The sequence below is a fragment of the Pleuronectes platessa genome, chromosome 7 (genome assembly GCF_947347685.1).
Source record: "Pleuronectes platessa chromosome 7, fPlePla1.1, whole genome shotgun sequence".
Taxonomy (NCBI): domain Eukaryota; kingdom Metazoa; phylum Chordata; class Actinopteri; order Pleuronectiformes; family Pleuronectidae; genus Pleuronectes; species Pleuronectes platessa.
This window is the reverse complement of record NC_070632.1, coordinates 15,867,209-15,885,951: the sequence shown is the minus strand read 5'-3', so window position 1 is coordinate 15,885,951 and position 18,743 is coordinate 15,867,209. Positions and strand designations below refer to the sequence as shown.

Sequence of the window (18,743 nt, the reverse complement as noted above, 5' to 3'; positions counted from 1 at the left end):
TTGTAAATTAAATATGAATATGTAGACTGTTGATCAGATAAATCGAGCAGTCTCCACTCAAGGAAGTTACATCATCTGATATTATGTTGGCTTAAACATTTTATAATACCGCAATTGAGGTATGAGGGTAATGAGCTGACAGATCTGAACTTATGAGATCTGACATATAGTCAGACTGCATTTACAATTAATTTCTGTCTCTGTGGGAGCACTGGTTGCAGCAATCATACTGATGGGGAGCATCAGAGTATCAATTGCTGCCTAAAAATCAGATTTTCTCAGTGTGGTGGACTCTGGATAAAACAACCATGCAAGGATTTTAACATCTAATAAAATTTGCAGTTGTATTTCTTATTATCTTCAGTCTCTGTAAAGGAAACGGGAAAAGAACATTTGGATATCTGTCAAATAAACGCATGAGGTTCTGCGTCCGTCCATTGACACCAGCATACGTCAGTGGACGTCACAAGGAGTTAACCAGGCTGCAGCTGCCTAAAGCAAAACCAACAGTAATGTGGACCTTATAGACAAACCTTGTGACTAATACTCTTTCCTTTTCCTAGAGTAGGTATTCTAGGCTTGTGTCTCTCTAAAGAATGACCGGGAAAAGGACAAAGCTACTGAATGGCATGAGTGCGTCATTGTTCAGGACTCAGTAATGAACTGTTCTTTTCACAAAGCCCAAACACTGAGCTGCCACTGAGCAGGATCAAGCACGTCCAAATCCACTTACAAATACATTTTCAGAACATCACTGTAAGGCTGCGGTCGCTCCGGTCCTGTGTTTGATCTCTTCAAGTCTTGACAGCTCCTGGATCAGATCTCTGTTGTTTAATGTCATTTCAGTATTTATTATGAAGACACCATTTCTGATGTTATTTGTATTGATTATCTGTTGCAATAGTTACCGACTGTTATAAATAATTTGATGTTGCCCGTGCTGCTTTCCCTTTCACAGGGTGACACAGTTGCTCTGAGATGCTTTTCTGCCAACAAGTACTTTGACAAGGCAGAGAGAGTGTGGCCTGAATAAAAGGCTCATTGTGGTCCACCGTCTGGTTGAAGCAGCTACCTTACGTCACCGCAATAATTAGCTTCAAGGATGAGATAATATGATGCAACGATTCAGCCATTCACAACCATTTTACAAGCAGAACATTTGAAGTTCTCACCCTCGATGATCATGGAGACATTCTTCCACATCCAGGTTTACAAATGTACTGACGTTCAAAAAGCACAAGGTAAAAAGATTATTCAATTCCTCTTTATATTCATCAACATACATATGTATGTACTGTAAACTATGTTTATCTCAGTTATACCTAACCTCAAATATTTAACCATACTTATAATGATCTGCTGATGGAGCAGATAATGCTCTTCATGCTCTACTGCACTCAGATCATGTGAGTGCTCAATAAATACATTCACACGTCTCAGTGCTGAAACAAAACCTACTTTTATGGAAACCAGCCGTGGAAACTCTGTTGTTGTTCCCCCATTTCTTTATATCAAGTTTTAGTCTTCTGTCTTAATTACTCTGTGGAGGTGTGTGAGAAGGAGACGCTGTTACAGATGTGTCAGTGTGGGTGTGTGTGTGTGTGTGTGTGTGTGTGTGTTTGTGTGTGTGTGTGTGCGTGTGTCAGCTGCACCGCGACCTCTCTGTCCCAGTTCTGTTCACTTCAATCAGGGGGATTTATTCACAGTGTCTGAGCACCCAGAGATCTCTGTGGCTAATCTCACCCCTGGTGCTAAGAAACTGCCCAGCATGAGCATTAGAATGTGTTAGAACTGCTCCACATCCCACTGGGACGTGGGAGAGAAGTTGCTCTAATATTCTTCTATAAGTTATTGGATTTTCCACAGGGAGGTCAGAGGTCACAGTGCCTATGATAGATATTCAGTGTCTTGCTCATAGATGCCTCAGCAGGGCAGATGCCAGCTGAAGTATTTATATTCACACGTTACTGTATTACTGTTTTCAACTCTGTAATAAAAAAAATTATTTGTTTTATATGCTACACAAAGACTAAGATAGCTTTTGCGCAAACCCCCAGTCAGTTACTAGAAAAACAGGAAAATAATGGGAAAAAAACCTTAACTTGAGCTTTATAGTTTTCCTTCATGCCTTCTGCTATTCAGTGCACGATTTATTCAATTATTTTCACAAAAACATGTTATTTCAAAAATATTGGCGAACTGGTAATTATGCAACTAGTATGGTTGTGTTTACTTATCGTTATGTATATGTGTAACAAAATGACATTATATATTGCAGCTTTTTGTAATCTCATTTGGAATGTGCCAGAGTTTGGAATGACAGCAGAATACAAACTATATGAACAAACAAAGAAATAGATGCAGTTAATATATAAACAGGGGCTTCAGTATGCTACTTCAATTTATTATTTTCTCATCTATTGCAGAGTGCAGATTGATTGAAGATCAAAGTTGAGTTGAGGATCAAAACCCCAAATACAAATTCTTTCAGCATCAAATGCAAACACTACAGTGAACATACTAAGCCATGAATGCTCAATCGTTCTGTGAGTGTCAGTCAGACAACATCTGTTTAGTTGCACTTGATTTAATTGCTGTGGCAACAGACACCAAAAACAGTTATTTTTAATAAACAGATTGAATGACTCTTTTCTATTATAGATAACAGTATATTCAGAGTAAAGACTTGGAAAGATCATGTTTAACAGAATAGTGAGTATACAGTGTTTTTCATATCATTTCAAGTCAATGTGGTTCTACCTCTGTAGAATGTGCATGTAGCTCTTTCACTCCCGAGTAGTGTTGTTTGAATTTCCAGAGAAGCCAAGGTCTTCTAATGACACTTCATCACCAGAATTCCACTCTTTCACCTGAACCCGCGGCTTGTTTGAAGAACTAACTAATCAGAACAGTGAATGGTCGTCCTGCGTGTGCTTCCTGTTGCAGGACTACGGCTCTTTAATTAGCTCCGATTCTTTCATTGCAGAGCAAACAGCAACATATGCCACTTGGTGACAGGCGTCCGTGTACACAAGGACAGGACAGGATAGAACTGAGCCCATAAACACCTGCCGCATTCAAAATAGAAACGTCACAATGCAAAAAAAAGAAAATGATAGTAAACTTTATGATTCACTAGAAGTATCATGCAAAAATTCCGGCATTCTATTTAAATATGTTTTAGTTACTAATGAATTTAGCTGATAATACAACCTCATTTCTCTGGTACAATCAATTTTTTTTTTAATTGCATTAATAAAAATGTTTTCAACCAATTCCAAACATACCTCCAAATTTGCTGAAGATCTCTTACCAACTAAAGCAAATATTCTAATGCTTTCATCTTCAAGATATCATCTTACTATCGAAAATCTATTACATTCACTACAATATGAATTTAACCAGCCTTCCTCATGCTGTGGGTTGGATTATCTGACACAGACCTCGACAATGACCTTGACACAGACCTCGACTCAGACCATCATTCCGGAAGCAAGGTCTTTTTTTGCCATTGCTGATTAGAAATCAGCAGTTGAAAAATATGGTGTCCCGCAGGGCTCAATTCTTGGACCACTGTTATTCAACCTGTCGGGCTAAATTAACCATTTGCAAGTCAAATCCTCAAGTGTCATTTACACGGACTTCCATTGAAGTGGCAGATTTAGTCTCAATTACTTTTAATATAATCTATCAAAAATCTTTATAAAATCGAATCCCTGCTTCAGTTTAAATTATGTAGTTAGTTGCTCCGTTTAAGGACAAAGGCCTTGTTGGTAACCTGTGTGGGTTGGATGCAGTTCAATGTGTGGGTAGTAAATCTAACTCGAGAGTAGGAGTGAAGAGTATCTGCAGGTTATGGCTGCTAGCCACATTAATGTACTGTACATCCTATAGGTAGTGAGTTATAGTAGTTCACTGCTGCAACCGTTCTTGATTATGAACGTCACAACGTCTCACCATCATACCTCATTAGTGGAGTGATCTGGACTGTCAAGACTGGTTACCAGCTTATGAGCCAGGTTAAAATTAGAACGAGTGTGTAATACATGGCCATAATATTGCTTATCACAGCTGACCATGTGACTATGGTTTAGAGCAATGCTGGATGCAATTAAACTTCCATCAGACAAATAAAGACAGGCTGGAAATACAGAAATATAGTCAGCCTACTTCCTGACGAGGAGGAAGAAAGAAAATCATTCACACACATGCAGGCACCGAGAGAAGTGGCATCAGACAGGGGAGAAATAAAACAGCATTTGCAACGCGACATACCCTCAAACACATTCAAATATTACAACAAATAACTCAAGAAGGTGATATAATAATCATAGATCATATCACAGGTTAATGCTCATCACAGATTTCAGGATGCATTTCTCACAACAAATTAAATGTCAAATGGCCAAATTATTTATGCACGCTATGATATTTTCTCATTTGTCATACTGTATCACATCATGGTCACAAGCTTCTTCTACTGCATTAAAACCTATCTTCTCAATATACAAACAGACAATAAAAGTCATGGACCGGAAACCCATGAGATGGCATCACTGCGGCATTCTAAAAAAACACAACCTTTTCACCTTTGATAACTTTATTAATTTTAGTCATCTTCAATTGTTTTTCAAGTGTGTAAATAACCATGTGTCACCACTGTTGTCTGAATTGGCCATCAGACGTCAGAGCTCTCGTCGGGCAAATACACGAGCCTCCATCAATGGTGATTGTCTTGTTCCCATGCACAGGACATCTTTCGGTCAGTCTGTCTTCTCTGCAAAGGGGGCAAAACTATGGAACCTCTTGCCCACTAGTCTAAAACTAGAGACTAACAGCAACACTTTTAACAGAGAACTAAAACAACGGCTCAAATCAAATCAACAGTGCTCACACAAATAATTTACAACTGGTTATTGTTTGATCATGCTGCCTTTGTTCTCTACGTAGCCTATATATATATATTCAACTCATTATATTGCTGCTCTGTACTCTACTGTATACTGCATTTTTACTCTTTTTAATTATCACTATCAGTTTTTTATCAGTATTTGATCTTGTTTCTGTCTTGTTCAGTTTCTTTTGTTGTTTTCAAAAAGCCTCCTGTGGACAGGTGTTGTAAACTAGCATTTATGCTAATACACTGTAAACAATGCATCTGGTTCGTCCAATGACATTGTCATGTCCATGTCCAAATAAAATCTACTACTACTACATATAGTATTAAAACTACAAAAACTAATTTGACATATCAGTGTCGAATAAAGAAAATAACCAAACTACAATTTGATCATCTTAAGAAAAACAGTAAGAATTAGAGGTCTCATGTCATGTGCATTACATTGTGTTGATGACACATATACAAAATATTATTTCTGTGCCACTGACACACAGTATAGCATCCATGCTGTCTGGTTTAGTCTTTCCATATCCTGACAGATAAGCTGGTCCAAGCAGCAGAAAATGCAGTTAAATGCAAACACAGACGTCACCTCATCACTTTTTGCGAGCAGGAAACGTCAGTGTCTTTGATATTTGAGGATCACAAAGAGGAAAGTTTCATTGTGATTCTGTTGACAAGAGATAGAAAGCCAGGGAACTCAGGAAATTAGCTGAGGGGGGCTTTGATTGCGCCCAACAGCATCATGTGTCTTTATTAACACGCCTTGACCAGGTGGTTGTGAATAGGCCAGGCCCTAGAATCAAAGGAGAGGGGAACGTGGAGCTGCTCACGCATTCTTCCTCCCTTCATTATCCCTCCTGCTCGCCCAGCAACAGGTACTACACCAGTGTGAGGGGTTTTACACACACACTTAGGACGGCTTATATCAGATGGGTTATTTTTTCATCAAGGGCGAATCAGTCTGAGTGTCAGGGCATGACACAAATTTATTCTCGGAAGATATATGATCTTGAGAGATCAGTTTAAATCTTCGAATCTGTAGAAGTAATATAGAAGAGCTGTTTAAGAGCCTGGAAATAAACCTTGATACAATATCTTAGAACAACATATTCATGGGTATGTATGTGAAAGGTAGTGTTCTATTCTTTCCAGGCTACATCAGGACGTTGAACACGTTTGAGTTTTCACACAAATGTGAGACCAAAATAGAACAGTTCTGACTGTAAGGCAAATGTCAGGTCATTTAAAAGAACAGGAAGTTAGTTGTGTGGGCAGAGGTAAACACAACAGGAATAAACTGACATCCAGCATCAGCATCAGACAGGCCTGACATGCCTCATCTCTCTGATGTGTACAAAGCACCAGTCGCACGAGGTGCGGCCTGCTGCGTTGTGTTCACGGAGTCAGATCATATCAAGCCCCTGTGAAGAGCGGCAGACTGACAATGAAGTTTGGCAGGGCAGCAGGAAGCATCTGGGCTTCACTCTCATCTCTGTGACATGACGCGCCTGCGAGCGAGGCCCGGAGTCAGCGCGGCCCCCAAAGAGCAAGTCACTGGCCACAAGCAGTCTTGAAAGGCCAAGCACGATTACATCCACATCATTCTAGCCAATTACAGCACAAACAGGACGTGACTCGCAGATCAAGGCACCAGCCACGTCTGAACATCATGGGTCCATCAAGGTTCAGACCTCGTCGACAGGCAGCAGCATTAAAAAGACAGGTTTGTTTCCCCATAGGGTGATCTCTGCCTCGCGTGCACTCGACCATCCCAGGATTTCCATTAGAAAGAGTGTTCTCCATATCAATCCAAGCTTTAATTAAAAAGCTGCTATATTCACAGAGCCTTCTTACGCTCGCTGGAAATGCGCAGGCCGCCCCACTCCTCTCCGTGAGTGGGCGAAATGGGGCTTTTGGAAACCAAATGAGTTCATTGTGGCCGGGCTGGGGCCTTTCATCTAATTTTATTGTCCTTACAGAGTGACTGTCACCCTCTGGTAAACACTTGATGTTGTCATCAGAATCAGCACAATTACTCATATGCTTGAAAAGGTGACTCAATAGACACTCAATGCAGTCTGATATATACAAATATATATAGTTACATAGTTTTAGAATTACTCAAATAATTTATTGTGACAAATGTATTTCATGTTTAATAATTAAACATATGAACATTTTTCATATTTAAATTGTCTCTTTGGACTTGAGTCTATTTAATTTTCTGGATATATGTTTTACAGAGACACTTGTTGACATGTGTCAAATAGAGGAGGATAATTAAATCATAAAATGGGGTGTATATTTCCAGTTGTAAACTGTGTAAAACTACAGAAATTGTATTTAAATAAAGAAGAAAAAAAATATCAGAATTATAAAGGCCAATTAAGTGTCCTGTATTGCCCTGTAAATTTACATAGACCTTTAATGAGTCCAAACATAGTCCAACAGACAATTAGAGGATTGTTTTTACCATTATTGGACGACTGTATTATTCCTCTAAGCCTCTCTCAGTTTGCATGAGGTTTGTTCATTCAGCCACATAATGATGCTTCAGTAAACGCTGATAAACAAAAACAATTTTTATTAACAGATCAAATGAAACCAATACAAAAATATGACTCTCAAAACAATTTTAAAAACATCAGAACAACTTGTACGACTCTTACAGACTCATCTGAGCCTTCCCAGTGGAAATGTAAATAATCTGACTTGAAGCAGGATCCAGTACAAAGAGCAGTGGTGAGGGTCTGGATGAGCGTGTTGCTGGTCGTCTCATTCAGGAAACTGGCTCCTCATCGTGTCTGCCAGCTGCGGATCAGTCTCTGACAACATGAGCTGCAGGTGCTGAAACTACACAAGAGGAAGATGGGTGGGGTGGAAACATGGTGTTTATTTTCCACAGAAATTGTGTTGGGTGGCAGCGGCCCATCACACGTACTGGACCGAAACAAGCTCCGTAAATAAATCCCTTTATGTGAACCAATGACATTTACCTGAAGTGGTGACCAGTCCCAGAGAAAAACATGCGAGAAAAAAATATTTGTAGAAAGTTCAATGACAATTTAACTCGATGAATAAATTGATTACTTTAGTAATAAATTGCACATTTTGTGTTGCTAACACTAGAGAGTCTTAAAATGTACTCCATTTAAAACCACGAGAAACTGAGTTAAAAACTAGGGGCTCTAACCAACCAACTGAATGTAATGCAAGATTTAAACTAATCAAGCGTTTTGAGGCAGCACTTACTGAAGCTTTAAACTTGGGAAACAAACTGCCTGCAGCTGTGAGACACATCTTCTCTGTCAGAAAACCTTTCTTCACCAGATCTGCAACGGTGTCCTGTGAAGAACAAACAAAAGACCTGTCAGTGGCCTTTCACAGAGAACAGGAAGTTGTTGTGCATATTATTTTATGATTCTTCAACAGTTGCATTTGAACAGAGCGCTCCACGACCTTCGGTATCTGACTGCAGATATCAGCAAGAAACTCAGTCGCGATCTCCGCCAGAGTGTGGAGCTGTTCGTCTTCCTTACTGCCTTCATTATCTTTGCATTCACTGTGGAACTGAAGCACCCGCAGAATGCTCTCCACAAGGGGCAGACCTAGAAAGAAAACACAGAAGATATTTGCACTAAATCATCTTTTCTATTATTAATTAGAACTAGGCACATTCGAAAAAGGCAAATGAGGGCGGAGGGAGTGCTGAACCCTTAAACGGGCAACATTTAGCACATACGATATTTTCTATGTTTTTCAATGTTATCCGTTATTGTGCAAAAACACTAAAGGACATACTAGTGTTTTGCCTTGCATTGAGAAGAGTTTGGGAAAGTCTTTCTTCTCACCATGAGCAAGATACTGAAGTTCAAAGCAGATGCACAAAACAATTCTATCACTTTGCATTTGGATGTTTTTAATTTAGCCAGGTAACTACTTTAGACAAGAAAACAATCTGGGGGATTTATGTGTAAATCTAGAAAGAACAGTGAAGCAGTTTGACCAACTCACTTATGTCACTTTTGCTGGGCCACTGATCCTGGCATCTATAAAGAGCCTGGAGGACAGAAAGCGACTGAACCAAAATGTTCTTCTTCTTCTCCTCCTGCAGGACAACGGGAAGATCCTCGGGCTGGCAAAGGTCTTCACATACAATCTCACAGACAAAGTCCCATACTGCTTTGCCAGGCCCATCAGGGGACGCTAGAGGAAACAGTCAAGCATAATATTACCACATAAAGGTGACTCGTTAACTTGTGAGATGGTGGGACGACAGCTGAAGATGAGTCTTACCGAAACCCTGAATGCCCTCATCTATGGTGGTGAGGAGTTGGAGGGCATGAAGGTAAACCTCTAAGCCAGTAGAACTCTCTGGTCTGTGAAAACAAGTTAATCCTGTTGAATGCTGAGGCTCAGCTACATTATCAACAGTGTTTAACCGTTATACTCTGTTGTGTCAGAACAACAATAAAATATACATATATTTTACGACACAATGTCAATAACAGCAAATCAACAATACATTGAAGAAGCTAAATATAAATATACAGAAGGAAAAGGAGAGTCCGAGAGCGTCTTTTCATACTAAAATAATGAGTAAAAATAGTAAAACACATGAGGATCTATCTAAAATGAAAGAAAATGTTACTTCATATTCGCATCAATTTATACATCGGAACTAGAACCTGAGCGATTTATTGTTTTGCTGATAAAAATCTGTCACTATGAGCCTTTCACACACGTAAACATAAACGTTGCATTAAAGATGCACATGTGAGTTTAAAGAAAAGGTTTATTTTCTTAATACAAGTTATATATATATATATATATTAGAGCTGTGAAAAATAACGCGTTAACGCGTTATGATTAAATTACAGGATTAATTCGTTTGTTTTTTTTAACGCATTTAACGCATGCGCAGAAGGACCTTCCAATTCCGCCGCCTCTGCACTAGTTGCCGCTCTAATGCAGTCAGACGGCAGCTGCCATTCAAACAAACAAACAACATGGATAATTCCAGAGCTGCCAACTCTCACGCTTCCGCCGTGTGACACACGCTTTTGCATGTTTTCACACGCACTCACGCCACACATCCAATTTCTCACGCCAAAAAAAAACTGGATCTAATGGGTTAGGGTTAGTAACCCTAACCCTAATGGCTAAGTCACGATCATTTTTTAAAACATCATCGTATCAGGCCGTCATGAAGTACCAGGAGCGGGCGAGTGTGTGTGTGTGTGTGTGTGTGTGCCCCAGATAGCGCACCGGTCCCGAGGCTCCGCCCCCCGCCCCGCGCACTCGCTCAGAGCTCCTTCACGTGAAGGAGCTGGTCACTGACTCACCGGCTGCTCAGTGGAAACAGTGAAAACACAGAGTTTCTCTGGTCTCAGCTGATCAGAGCTCAGCGTCTTGATCTGTGTCCGCCTCCAGCCTGACCTGCTCTCACTTTTCGTTTAAATATTTCGCCAACTAAAATATATATTTTTAAGCTATTAGGCTGCAGCTATATGTTTTTATTTATTTAAAAATAGGGTACTTCTTATTTCATACATTTTCCACAAATACGGGGAGGACTCAAATAACCCTACAAAGGTCTGTGTTTAATTTATTTCAAAGTAGGCCGACACTTGCCTGTGTATTTTCTTCTCTTCATAAGCGTTTGGTTTTTCCTTTGTTGTAACAGGTAAAAATATCAATCAAATGTCAACAGTTTTCTTTATTGTTGTTCGATAATTTCATAAATGCAACAAACCATAGTTTAGTATAGTATAACTTTAAATAAAACTTTATTAGCTTTGTTATCAAATATGTTTTGCGGCTCCAGACAAATTTTATTTTGGAGAAGAGGGTCCATTGTGTTGCTTAAAAAGGCTACTGTTTAAGCACTTTATTTGTTGCACTTTTTTGTCTGATGGAAAGTGTGGTGGGAGGCGAACATAAATCATTAACTGCTCTTAAGAATACAATTATTTAAAATATAGGTTAGGTTTCAGTTCAGAATTAGTTGAAAACCATTGTAATCAAAATGTCAATCAACCTACCTTGGTCAAATCTTAAACAAAGGTCTATTAATTAGGCTATATTGTGGTCATTGAGGCACAACAATAGTTTTCTGGTTGAATGTTCAGCTCAAGGCTAGAAGGCCCTACAAGTCATGATCAGAGGAACATGAATCAGAAGAAGTTCAGGTATTGCACATCTTTAGCATACCACCCAAAAATCCACTAGAATGCAGGAAACAACATCTACTTAAACCAACATTTCCTGGGGGTGGACCTTCAGCTATGTCTTTGCGTCACAGAATGTAACCAATGTTGTCCATCTCCAGTCGGCCGCTCCTATCAACGACTTCGGGCCCCAAAGGCCACCAGAATGCAGCGAACAACATGGATACAACGCCAAATTCCAACAATTCCCTGATATTTGAGCCACCAACGTGTGTGGCTGTGTGCGCGGCAAAATGTTGGTCACCCCCGACAAAATCTCACTCCAAGGTTTTTTGAAAAGTTGGCAGCTCTGATAATTCTGATGAACCTGAGGACCTTCTGGACGGGAAGATCGTGTTCCAAAAAAAACAAAGATCGAACATTCAGTAAAACCAAGGTGATATGCACACTCTGCGAGAAGACATTATCGTTTCACCGTAGCAATACCCGCCTAACCACCGCAACGCGAAGCATGTGTTGGTCGGCGAGGGGCGTTCAAGTGGAATGCGACAAACCAGACTCACTCGCAGGACACATTGTGCAAAAGAAGCGGTCAGCTTTACTGTCAGAGAATTTGAACAAGTTAGTTTGCCTCACCAACTGGCTAAAGAACGAGTAGCTAAGAGGGCCTTTAGAGGCATTAGATTGTATCATGGTGTGGTTAATGGTTGTGTGACAAAAAATATAAAAAATGTCAACCATCCTATGGCTAAGAAGCTCAAATAATTTCTGTTTGATTTTAAAAAAAAAAGTTTTATTCAACCACACAATGGCTAAGGAGCCCGAATATTGTTTAAGATGAAGATTATATTAATGTTCCATATGGAAAAGCAATGATAACTGCTGAAGAACTGCTGAGTTGCAGCACAAAAGAAAAGTTAAATGTCATAAATCTTGTTTTCACAAAAATATTCCGAGAAAATCGGTAATGTGATTAATCATGATTAATCCATAGAAACCTGTGATTAATTTGATTAAACATTTAAAAATTAATCATTTCACAGCCCTAATATATATATATATATATATATATATTTATATTCGGCTGTATTTGTGTTTTCCTTTTTATTAAGAATAAAATGTATGCTCAACTAAAAATATTAAGCCTCAGTTACATTTCTTTGCCATAAGGTTTTGACATCAACATCATGGGAAAGGTTGCCAATATATCAACTCAACCCTCATTAAAATGGTTCATTTTTAAAAACTGTATTTTCAAGGCTTTCCTTGTAGATTTTAATATTTCTATTGAAAATTAACGTAATCATGAAAATACAACTACCATGCTCCTGAATTAAAACATTCCCACCTAAGCTGCTTGGCTGCTTCGAGAAGGCATGAGGCCACATCCAGACGGCTTTCAGCATCATCCCCCTCCTCACTAGGCTGAGCTGTGATCCAACTCTTCATCAGCTCTTCGTCAAGGTCAAACAGTTTGTCAACCAGCTCTCCCACCTTCTCGAGCAGGTCCTCTATAAATCAGAGACTATTCTTTTTAGGAAGCACACAAAGGTTACAAAAGTAAAACTTCTTTAGCTAATGATTAAAAAAGAAATAAGCAAGAGCAAAAACAAAGTACTGTTGGTGGAGCTGCTCATGATGAAGCAGAGGTTGGATTGCACAGATGTCTGCTGTCGTATTCGCTGAAGCCAGAGGGAACAAACATCTTTCTGAGAGAGACCAGTCAGCAGAAACCTGCAAACATCATCAGAGAGAGTTAACACTTCTCCCTCACTCCCTACATCTCAGATGTCGAGAGGAAATGGAAACCTCACCTGCATGTTTCCAGAAGGGTTGGAGGATCTGCGTCTGCAAGAAGAAGCAACAGCACAGCTCTGTGGACACACAGGGAGTAAAGATGGAGTAAAGATGGATAACATGACTAGTGCCCAAGGGTGAAGCCAAAGGGTTTCAATTGCAACCTGGTCCAGGTCAAAAATGTCACCTCCTACTTGTTAATGGATGGGACATGGACCATACAATTATTAATTTTTTTAAATCACATAAAAAAACAATTCTCAAAGGAGGTTCTTCATTTTTGGTAGTTTTTAATCACACTAATGTTTGTTCAAGTTAGATTTTGCTGGTAAGTTTTGTTTGAATTAGTTATTTGATGCTATACAAATATGGTGAAAGGTTGACAGCTAAAACTAGCACGTGATTTGTCAAGCATGTTTATCAACAGGACCTCGCTACTGTGGAGCCTGGCTCCAAATGTGCAAGCTGGCAGCATTCATATCCAGAATATTTTAGCCGAATTTTATGGAGAGTGCGAGGAAGACATGTCGTGCATCTCTATATACAGTCTATGTATAGTATCTCAGAAACGACGATGACAGATGATGACTTCTACCCACACTAAGTCTTCATTTTGGCTGAGAGTCAGACACGTGTCAGGAAAACAAGCCATGTTCCCGAGGATTCCCACACAAATTTCCTAGAGAAGCAGAGGAAAAAATCATTGACAAGTGGCTGGAACTCTCGCAGCTCAGAAATAGACATCGGATTATATTTGAGACTGTGCAAAAAACGGAATGGAATTTTACTCACTGTGAGTCGTGGACATTTAGATTTGACGATCATCCCCAGAAGGATATCAGGGGCTTTAAATTCCAGCATAAAACCAGCAACGTCCTATAGATGTAAGGTAGATAAATAGTAAATATCGAAACCTCTACAATTGTTCACCTCTCACCTCATTGATATCAATGAAGTTGGGCTAAAAACAAAAACGGTTGTCAGTATAATCCAATACAGTTCAAGGGTAAGACAAACAACAAATCCTCAAATCCTCTAATACAGCTTTAATCAGGCAATAGAAATGTTTTAGGTTGTTAAAGTATTATTCGTAAAGACATTGTCATTTAGAAACTAAACATTATAAGCTTACAGAAGGGATGATTTATTGCAGAGCTATTATAAGAGCCCGTATTAGCTAGGTACCCATTTAACTGTCATCTAAGGATATGTTTAAAATGCTTTATGAAAGACACAAAGACACCAGCTACATATTTCATCATTTGATTCACAGTATTTGGTTCAACTTCTAGTGCAGATCATTTAACTTAATTTCAAATTAGCTTTTTTTGTAAATGTTTACCACTGCGACTTGTTTTTTTTAATTATCTAATTTACTACATTAATGTCTGATCAATTATCACTTATACTGTCCAGTACATGATTGATGACACAACTTAACGTCCCGTGGTAAAGAAGAGCGTTTGTAAACAAAGACTGTGAAGCATATGGGACAAAGGTTAATGGGAACTTGACCTTGTCCATTGTCATATCCCAAACTCTAGATAGATCTTCCTCATCATCATCCTCGAGCTGCATTGGACCTTCAGATTCTTCCTCTGAATGATCTTTGATCATCTGGAAGACATTTAACAAACATGTTGTGATTTTATGATGTACAGTTTGCTGCAGAGAGCAACTGCACAGGACATACAGAGGAGATGCTGCTATCAATATCTACTCAGGATTTGTCATCGCTTCTGATTTGATTTGTCATCTCTACATTGGCTGATGAGGAAAGTATATTGTAAAATAGCTCTAGTAAAAGGTACAACTCAGGATTAAGTTGTCACTACTAGACAAGTTCAGATTAGTTGCTGCTGTGATTTCCATTGAAGATATGAACTATTAAATTAATACATTTTTACGTAACAAATCATTATGTATTTTATGAAATCCTCCACAACAGCCTGCCTACCCGGATGAGACGATTCAGGGTGGTGAAAAGCCAGAGCTTGCTGTACACAGTGTTTCCAATTGCATCCACGTTTTCATCCTCCTCTCCATCAGCTGTCTCTCGGGGGGGTGATGGGTTACGGTCCATTACAGGGGACTGTGCAATTAGAGATGTCGATCTCCATTTCTCCATCTCCTCTCCATCGCTAGAGTCACCAGACTCGATAGTAGAGTCATCACTCAAGTCTTGGGAAAACAACAACAGATGGTGGGCTAAATTAGAGTTGGGGACAGAAGAATAAATCCAAGAGCAGAGGAGAAATGCGAGAGCAAGCCGTTTGTACGCTGGTACAGAGTCAGTGTGAGGAGAAGAGCTGAAGCTCGGGAAATCTGTGGAGGCAACAGATATTGTGCGAGTTTGAGCACGAGCAGAGCAAATCGAAGCACAAGCAGGAACTATTAGAGTGAGAGGGCAGGGTTTTTTAGTAGTAAAAGGATTACAAAATATGAATGGGAATTGAGTGAGTCCTGCTCTCAAACTGAAAGACCAAGCAGTTGGATAAAGAAAGAACACGTAAGGTGACACCTCAGTTTTGACATTTTGAATTCGATGTTCCAGACAGAGAACCTCAGTACTCTATTATGTGGAGTGATTCAATTTCACACTGACTTCTGAGGTTGCACTTTGTGGTGCTGTATAAATGTTAAGCAGAGAGCTATTTACAGAATATGCTCAGTGGGGGAAATACAAGTAAAAGTCCTGCAACACCAACACTGAAGGTACAGAGTGTAACAAATGTTCATTATGCAAAGTACTATCTGTTATGCAGGCTTATTTGATCGAGTATCTCAGATTTATTCATAAATTAAATGATGCATCTGATTTGACTTAGTAACTAGCTCTCACACAAATGAGTGTTGAATACAAAAAAATCATTTTATTAAACGTAGTGCAGTAGACGTATATAGTGGTATAGATAAAGACTACGTTACTGCCTCCAGTACCTTACAGTACTGCAGTAAATACACACGATCATTTTAGTATTGAAGAAGTTCAGATTAGCAGTTTAGGTAGCAGCCGCAGATACCGCAGTTAGCTGTGTGTTGGTTTTAAAACAGCTTCACTCATGAACTTCATGTCAACTCACCCATGGTGTTCGCTCTCTGTAGACGAAGTTAGCTGCTGAACAATGACGGAAGTATTCGTGAGGTTCTTCTTCTAGACATTACAAACAGCCGCCATTTATCAAGTCACTGGCTGCGCATGCGCGGAAGCGGTACACTTCTTCTTGTAGTGGTCGACCACCTAGAGCAAATTAATCTGCTTCCCCCTGCAGGCCGTACGGGGAATGACAGTGTACCTGTAAGGAAGGTTTAGTCCTTTTCAACCCTTCAGGAAAGAAGCCCAGTAGATGTGGATTACTAACAAGTTAACAATTATAAAGGGTCGATACAGTTGATGTGAAATGTTAATATAAGAGCTGTTGTTTTATAATGCTCTTTTTTTATATTTAACAAGTAAGTGCACAGCACAACAAATATGCAACCAACCTTCCCCAACATCCTCTCATGATTACAAAGAGAGAAACAACACAAACAAACAAATGAATTGATATGTAAAAAAAATACAAAATTCAAGACAATTAAACAAATAATAATAGAATCATACAGTACAATTTATGGGGAAAATCCTAATATACAGAGAGAAGATTGGACTAGTCCAGATGTGTGGCCTCATCTGTAGGAGTAGTTGTCTCCGTCCTTTATATCTTTAAACTTATAAAGCACTGTAAGACAAAGGTGATCAATTCCCTGCAGGCTGCATTCAATTCTAACTAAACTATAAGTGAAACAGTTCACCTTTCAGACATGGCTGCGTTTCTGTTCAGCAATGATGCAGATGTAAATGTTGGTAAAACACGAATAAGTGCTTTGTGGTTTGCGGATGTGAATGTTAGTGTGATATCACTAAAAAATCTTTCTAAGTTTCTAATGAACTATACACAGAAGTTAGACTGACCTGCATTTATAAATAGTAATACATTGTGTGTTCTACAGTCCGTAATGTTTGCAGTACTACTGTTTTTACATTTTGTCATAGGTGATGACACAAGTCAAATATCAACTCACCTGCTCGAGCAAATAATAACCTCTTGTCTAAAAAGCATTTACATCATCATATGTCAAATTTAACCCGTGTTTGAACTCATAACTTTTTCTACTTGCAGTGGCACATATATTCTGATGGTTGGTGCACTACAGAACTCTGGGTTAAACCATTAATGCAGTTTAGTTGGGATCAATGGGATTATTAAGCCTTCAGCTTTGTACACCTTGAATCTGAGGTTACTTTCCATGTTCTCAAATATCTACTGCGTTGTGAGCTCCTTCAATGTCCAATATTATCACCTCGAGAGGTGGACAGATGTATAAGGAGGAAGGGAAATGTGTCCCTGGCAGCATGGGAGTGTTGATTCAGGTAGGGCTGTCCAATTCAACAAATTCCCATGGAAAGTTTTCATAAGAGGAAGGACTGTTCCGCATGTATACAAGCGGAACAGTCCTGCCCCAAACACACACAGGTTAAAAGATGACAATGAATTATTAACAGGAATTACTTGTTATCATTTCACAAACTAACTGAAAGGATCTCTGAGGTTATCAAAACAAAGTGGTGTGTCAGAGTGGTGCACATGTATTAACTGAACACAGACACAGAAATACAACAAATAGATTTGTTAAAATACAGTAATATGCACAGAATATTAGTTGAGAGTTGGTGAAACACTCAATAAAATAATGTAATCACATAATATCCATTATTATCGTTTCATTGTGTGTTTGAAAAGATTTTTTAACAAACATAATCGCAATTTTTCATTATACAATGACAAAACAGACTAAATTTGAATACAACAAAGCGAAAACGCTGCCAGTTCACCAGATATTATAAGTAAACTTTCACAAATCTCACAATAGTCTTGGGGTAAATCAGCATGAATAAATGAATCAAGTAAAATGTGTTCAGGCATCAGGTCAGGTTGGTGTCCCTGTTCACATGAGGTAATCTTAGAGTGCTCTAAGAAAGGACCCAGAATTCTCAGAAATCAGTCCTGTGAGTTGGATTTGTACAGATGTATTTGTATAATATTTTAATACATTTAATTTCATATTCAGGCTGTCTTAAGTGTTGATGTGGAATAGGTAGCTCAGAGCAGTGATGCTGTAGCACATGTGTTTTTAGTGTGTCACTTTTTTTTAACGTCAAAGTAACATATTAAAGACAAAATAAATAAAGAGTAAATTGTCTGTATTTGTAAAGAGCTTTTCTAGTCCAGAGGACCAATCCGAGCACTTTACAATACAGTTTTTTAGATTCACCCATTCAAACAGTGGATCTATGTGCAGCACTTTCTCTATGAGCAATTTTCGGGTTCAGTAACTTGCCAAGAACACTTTGGCATTCAGACTGGGGAAGACTGGGATTGAACCGATGACTGTAATGATAGAGGATGACTGCGCTAAGAAATTAAAATTTTGGAGAAAAAAAATACTCCCCAAACTTTTTGATTAAAGGGTTAAAAACTACCCAACCACATACTGGGATAATCTGACACTACCTGGCTAGATATCAGTCAAGAAACGTTTCGTTGGCTCTGGACTGTCTCCAAACTCAACCAACTGAGCAGAGCAGGCGATGGAACAGGCAGACCAACAGAGCAGAGGATTGTGAACAGACGTGTGGCTGAGAGTGGCAGGTATTATCTTAGAGGCAAGTGATACTCAGTCCACAGCATGTACACCACTTAGTGAGTTTGACAATCTGGTGGAGTCTTGGGTTAAACAAGTCTTATTACATTACATTAAATTCCATTTAGCTGAGTCTTATAAGGGCCACTGCTTCTGGCTTGTTGTGCTGGTCAAAGAAATGATGGAAG

At 39.1% G+C, this 18,743-nt stretch overlaps 1 protein-coding gene across 1 annotated transcript; it reads right to left on the bottom strand.

Annotated features, from left to right (window-relative positions):
- Nucleotides 1-7,470: 7,470 nt before the first annotated feature.
- saal1 (serum amyloid A-like 1) lies at nt 7,471-16,097 on the bottom strand. Its single transcript, XM_053426941.1, has 13 exons — nt 15,954-16,097; nt 14,828-15,051; nt 14,386-14,487; nt 13,663-13,746; nt 13,470-13,549; nt 12,888-12,947; nt 12,692-12,807; nt 12,422-12,584; nt 9,200-9,282; nt 8,918-9,109; nt 8,363-8,511; nt 8,156-8,248; nt 7,471-7,756 (listed from the first exon to the last, which is right to left on the bottom strand). The coding sequence occupies exons 1-13, from the start codon at nt 15,955-15,957 to the stop codon at nt 7,679-7,681; spliced, it is 1,428 nt and encodes a 475-aa protein (XP_053282916.1). The 5' UTR covers nt 15,958-16,097; the 3' UTR covers nt 7,471-7,678.
- Nucleotides 16,098-18,743: the final 2,646 nt, after the last annotated feature.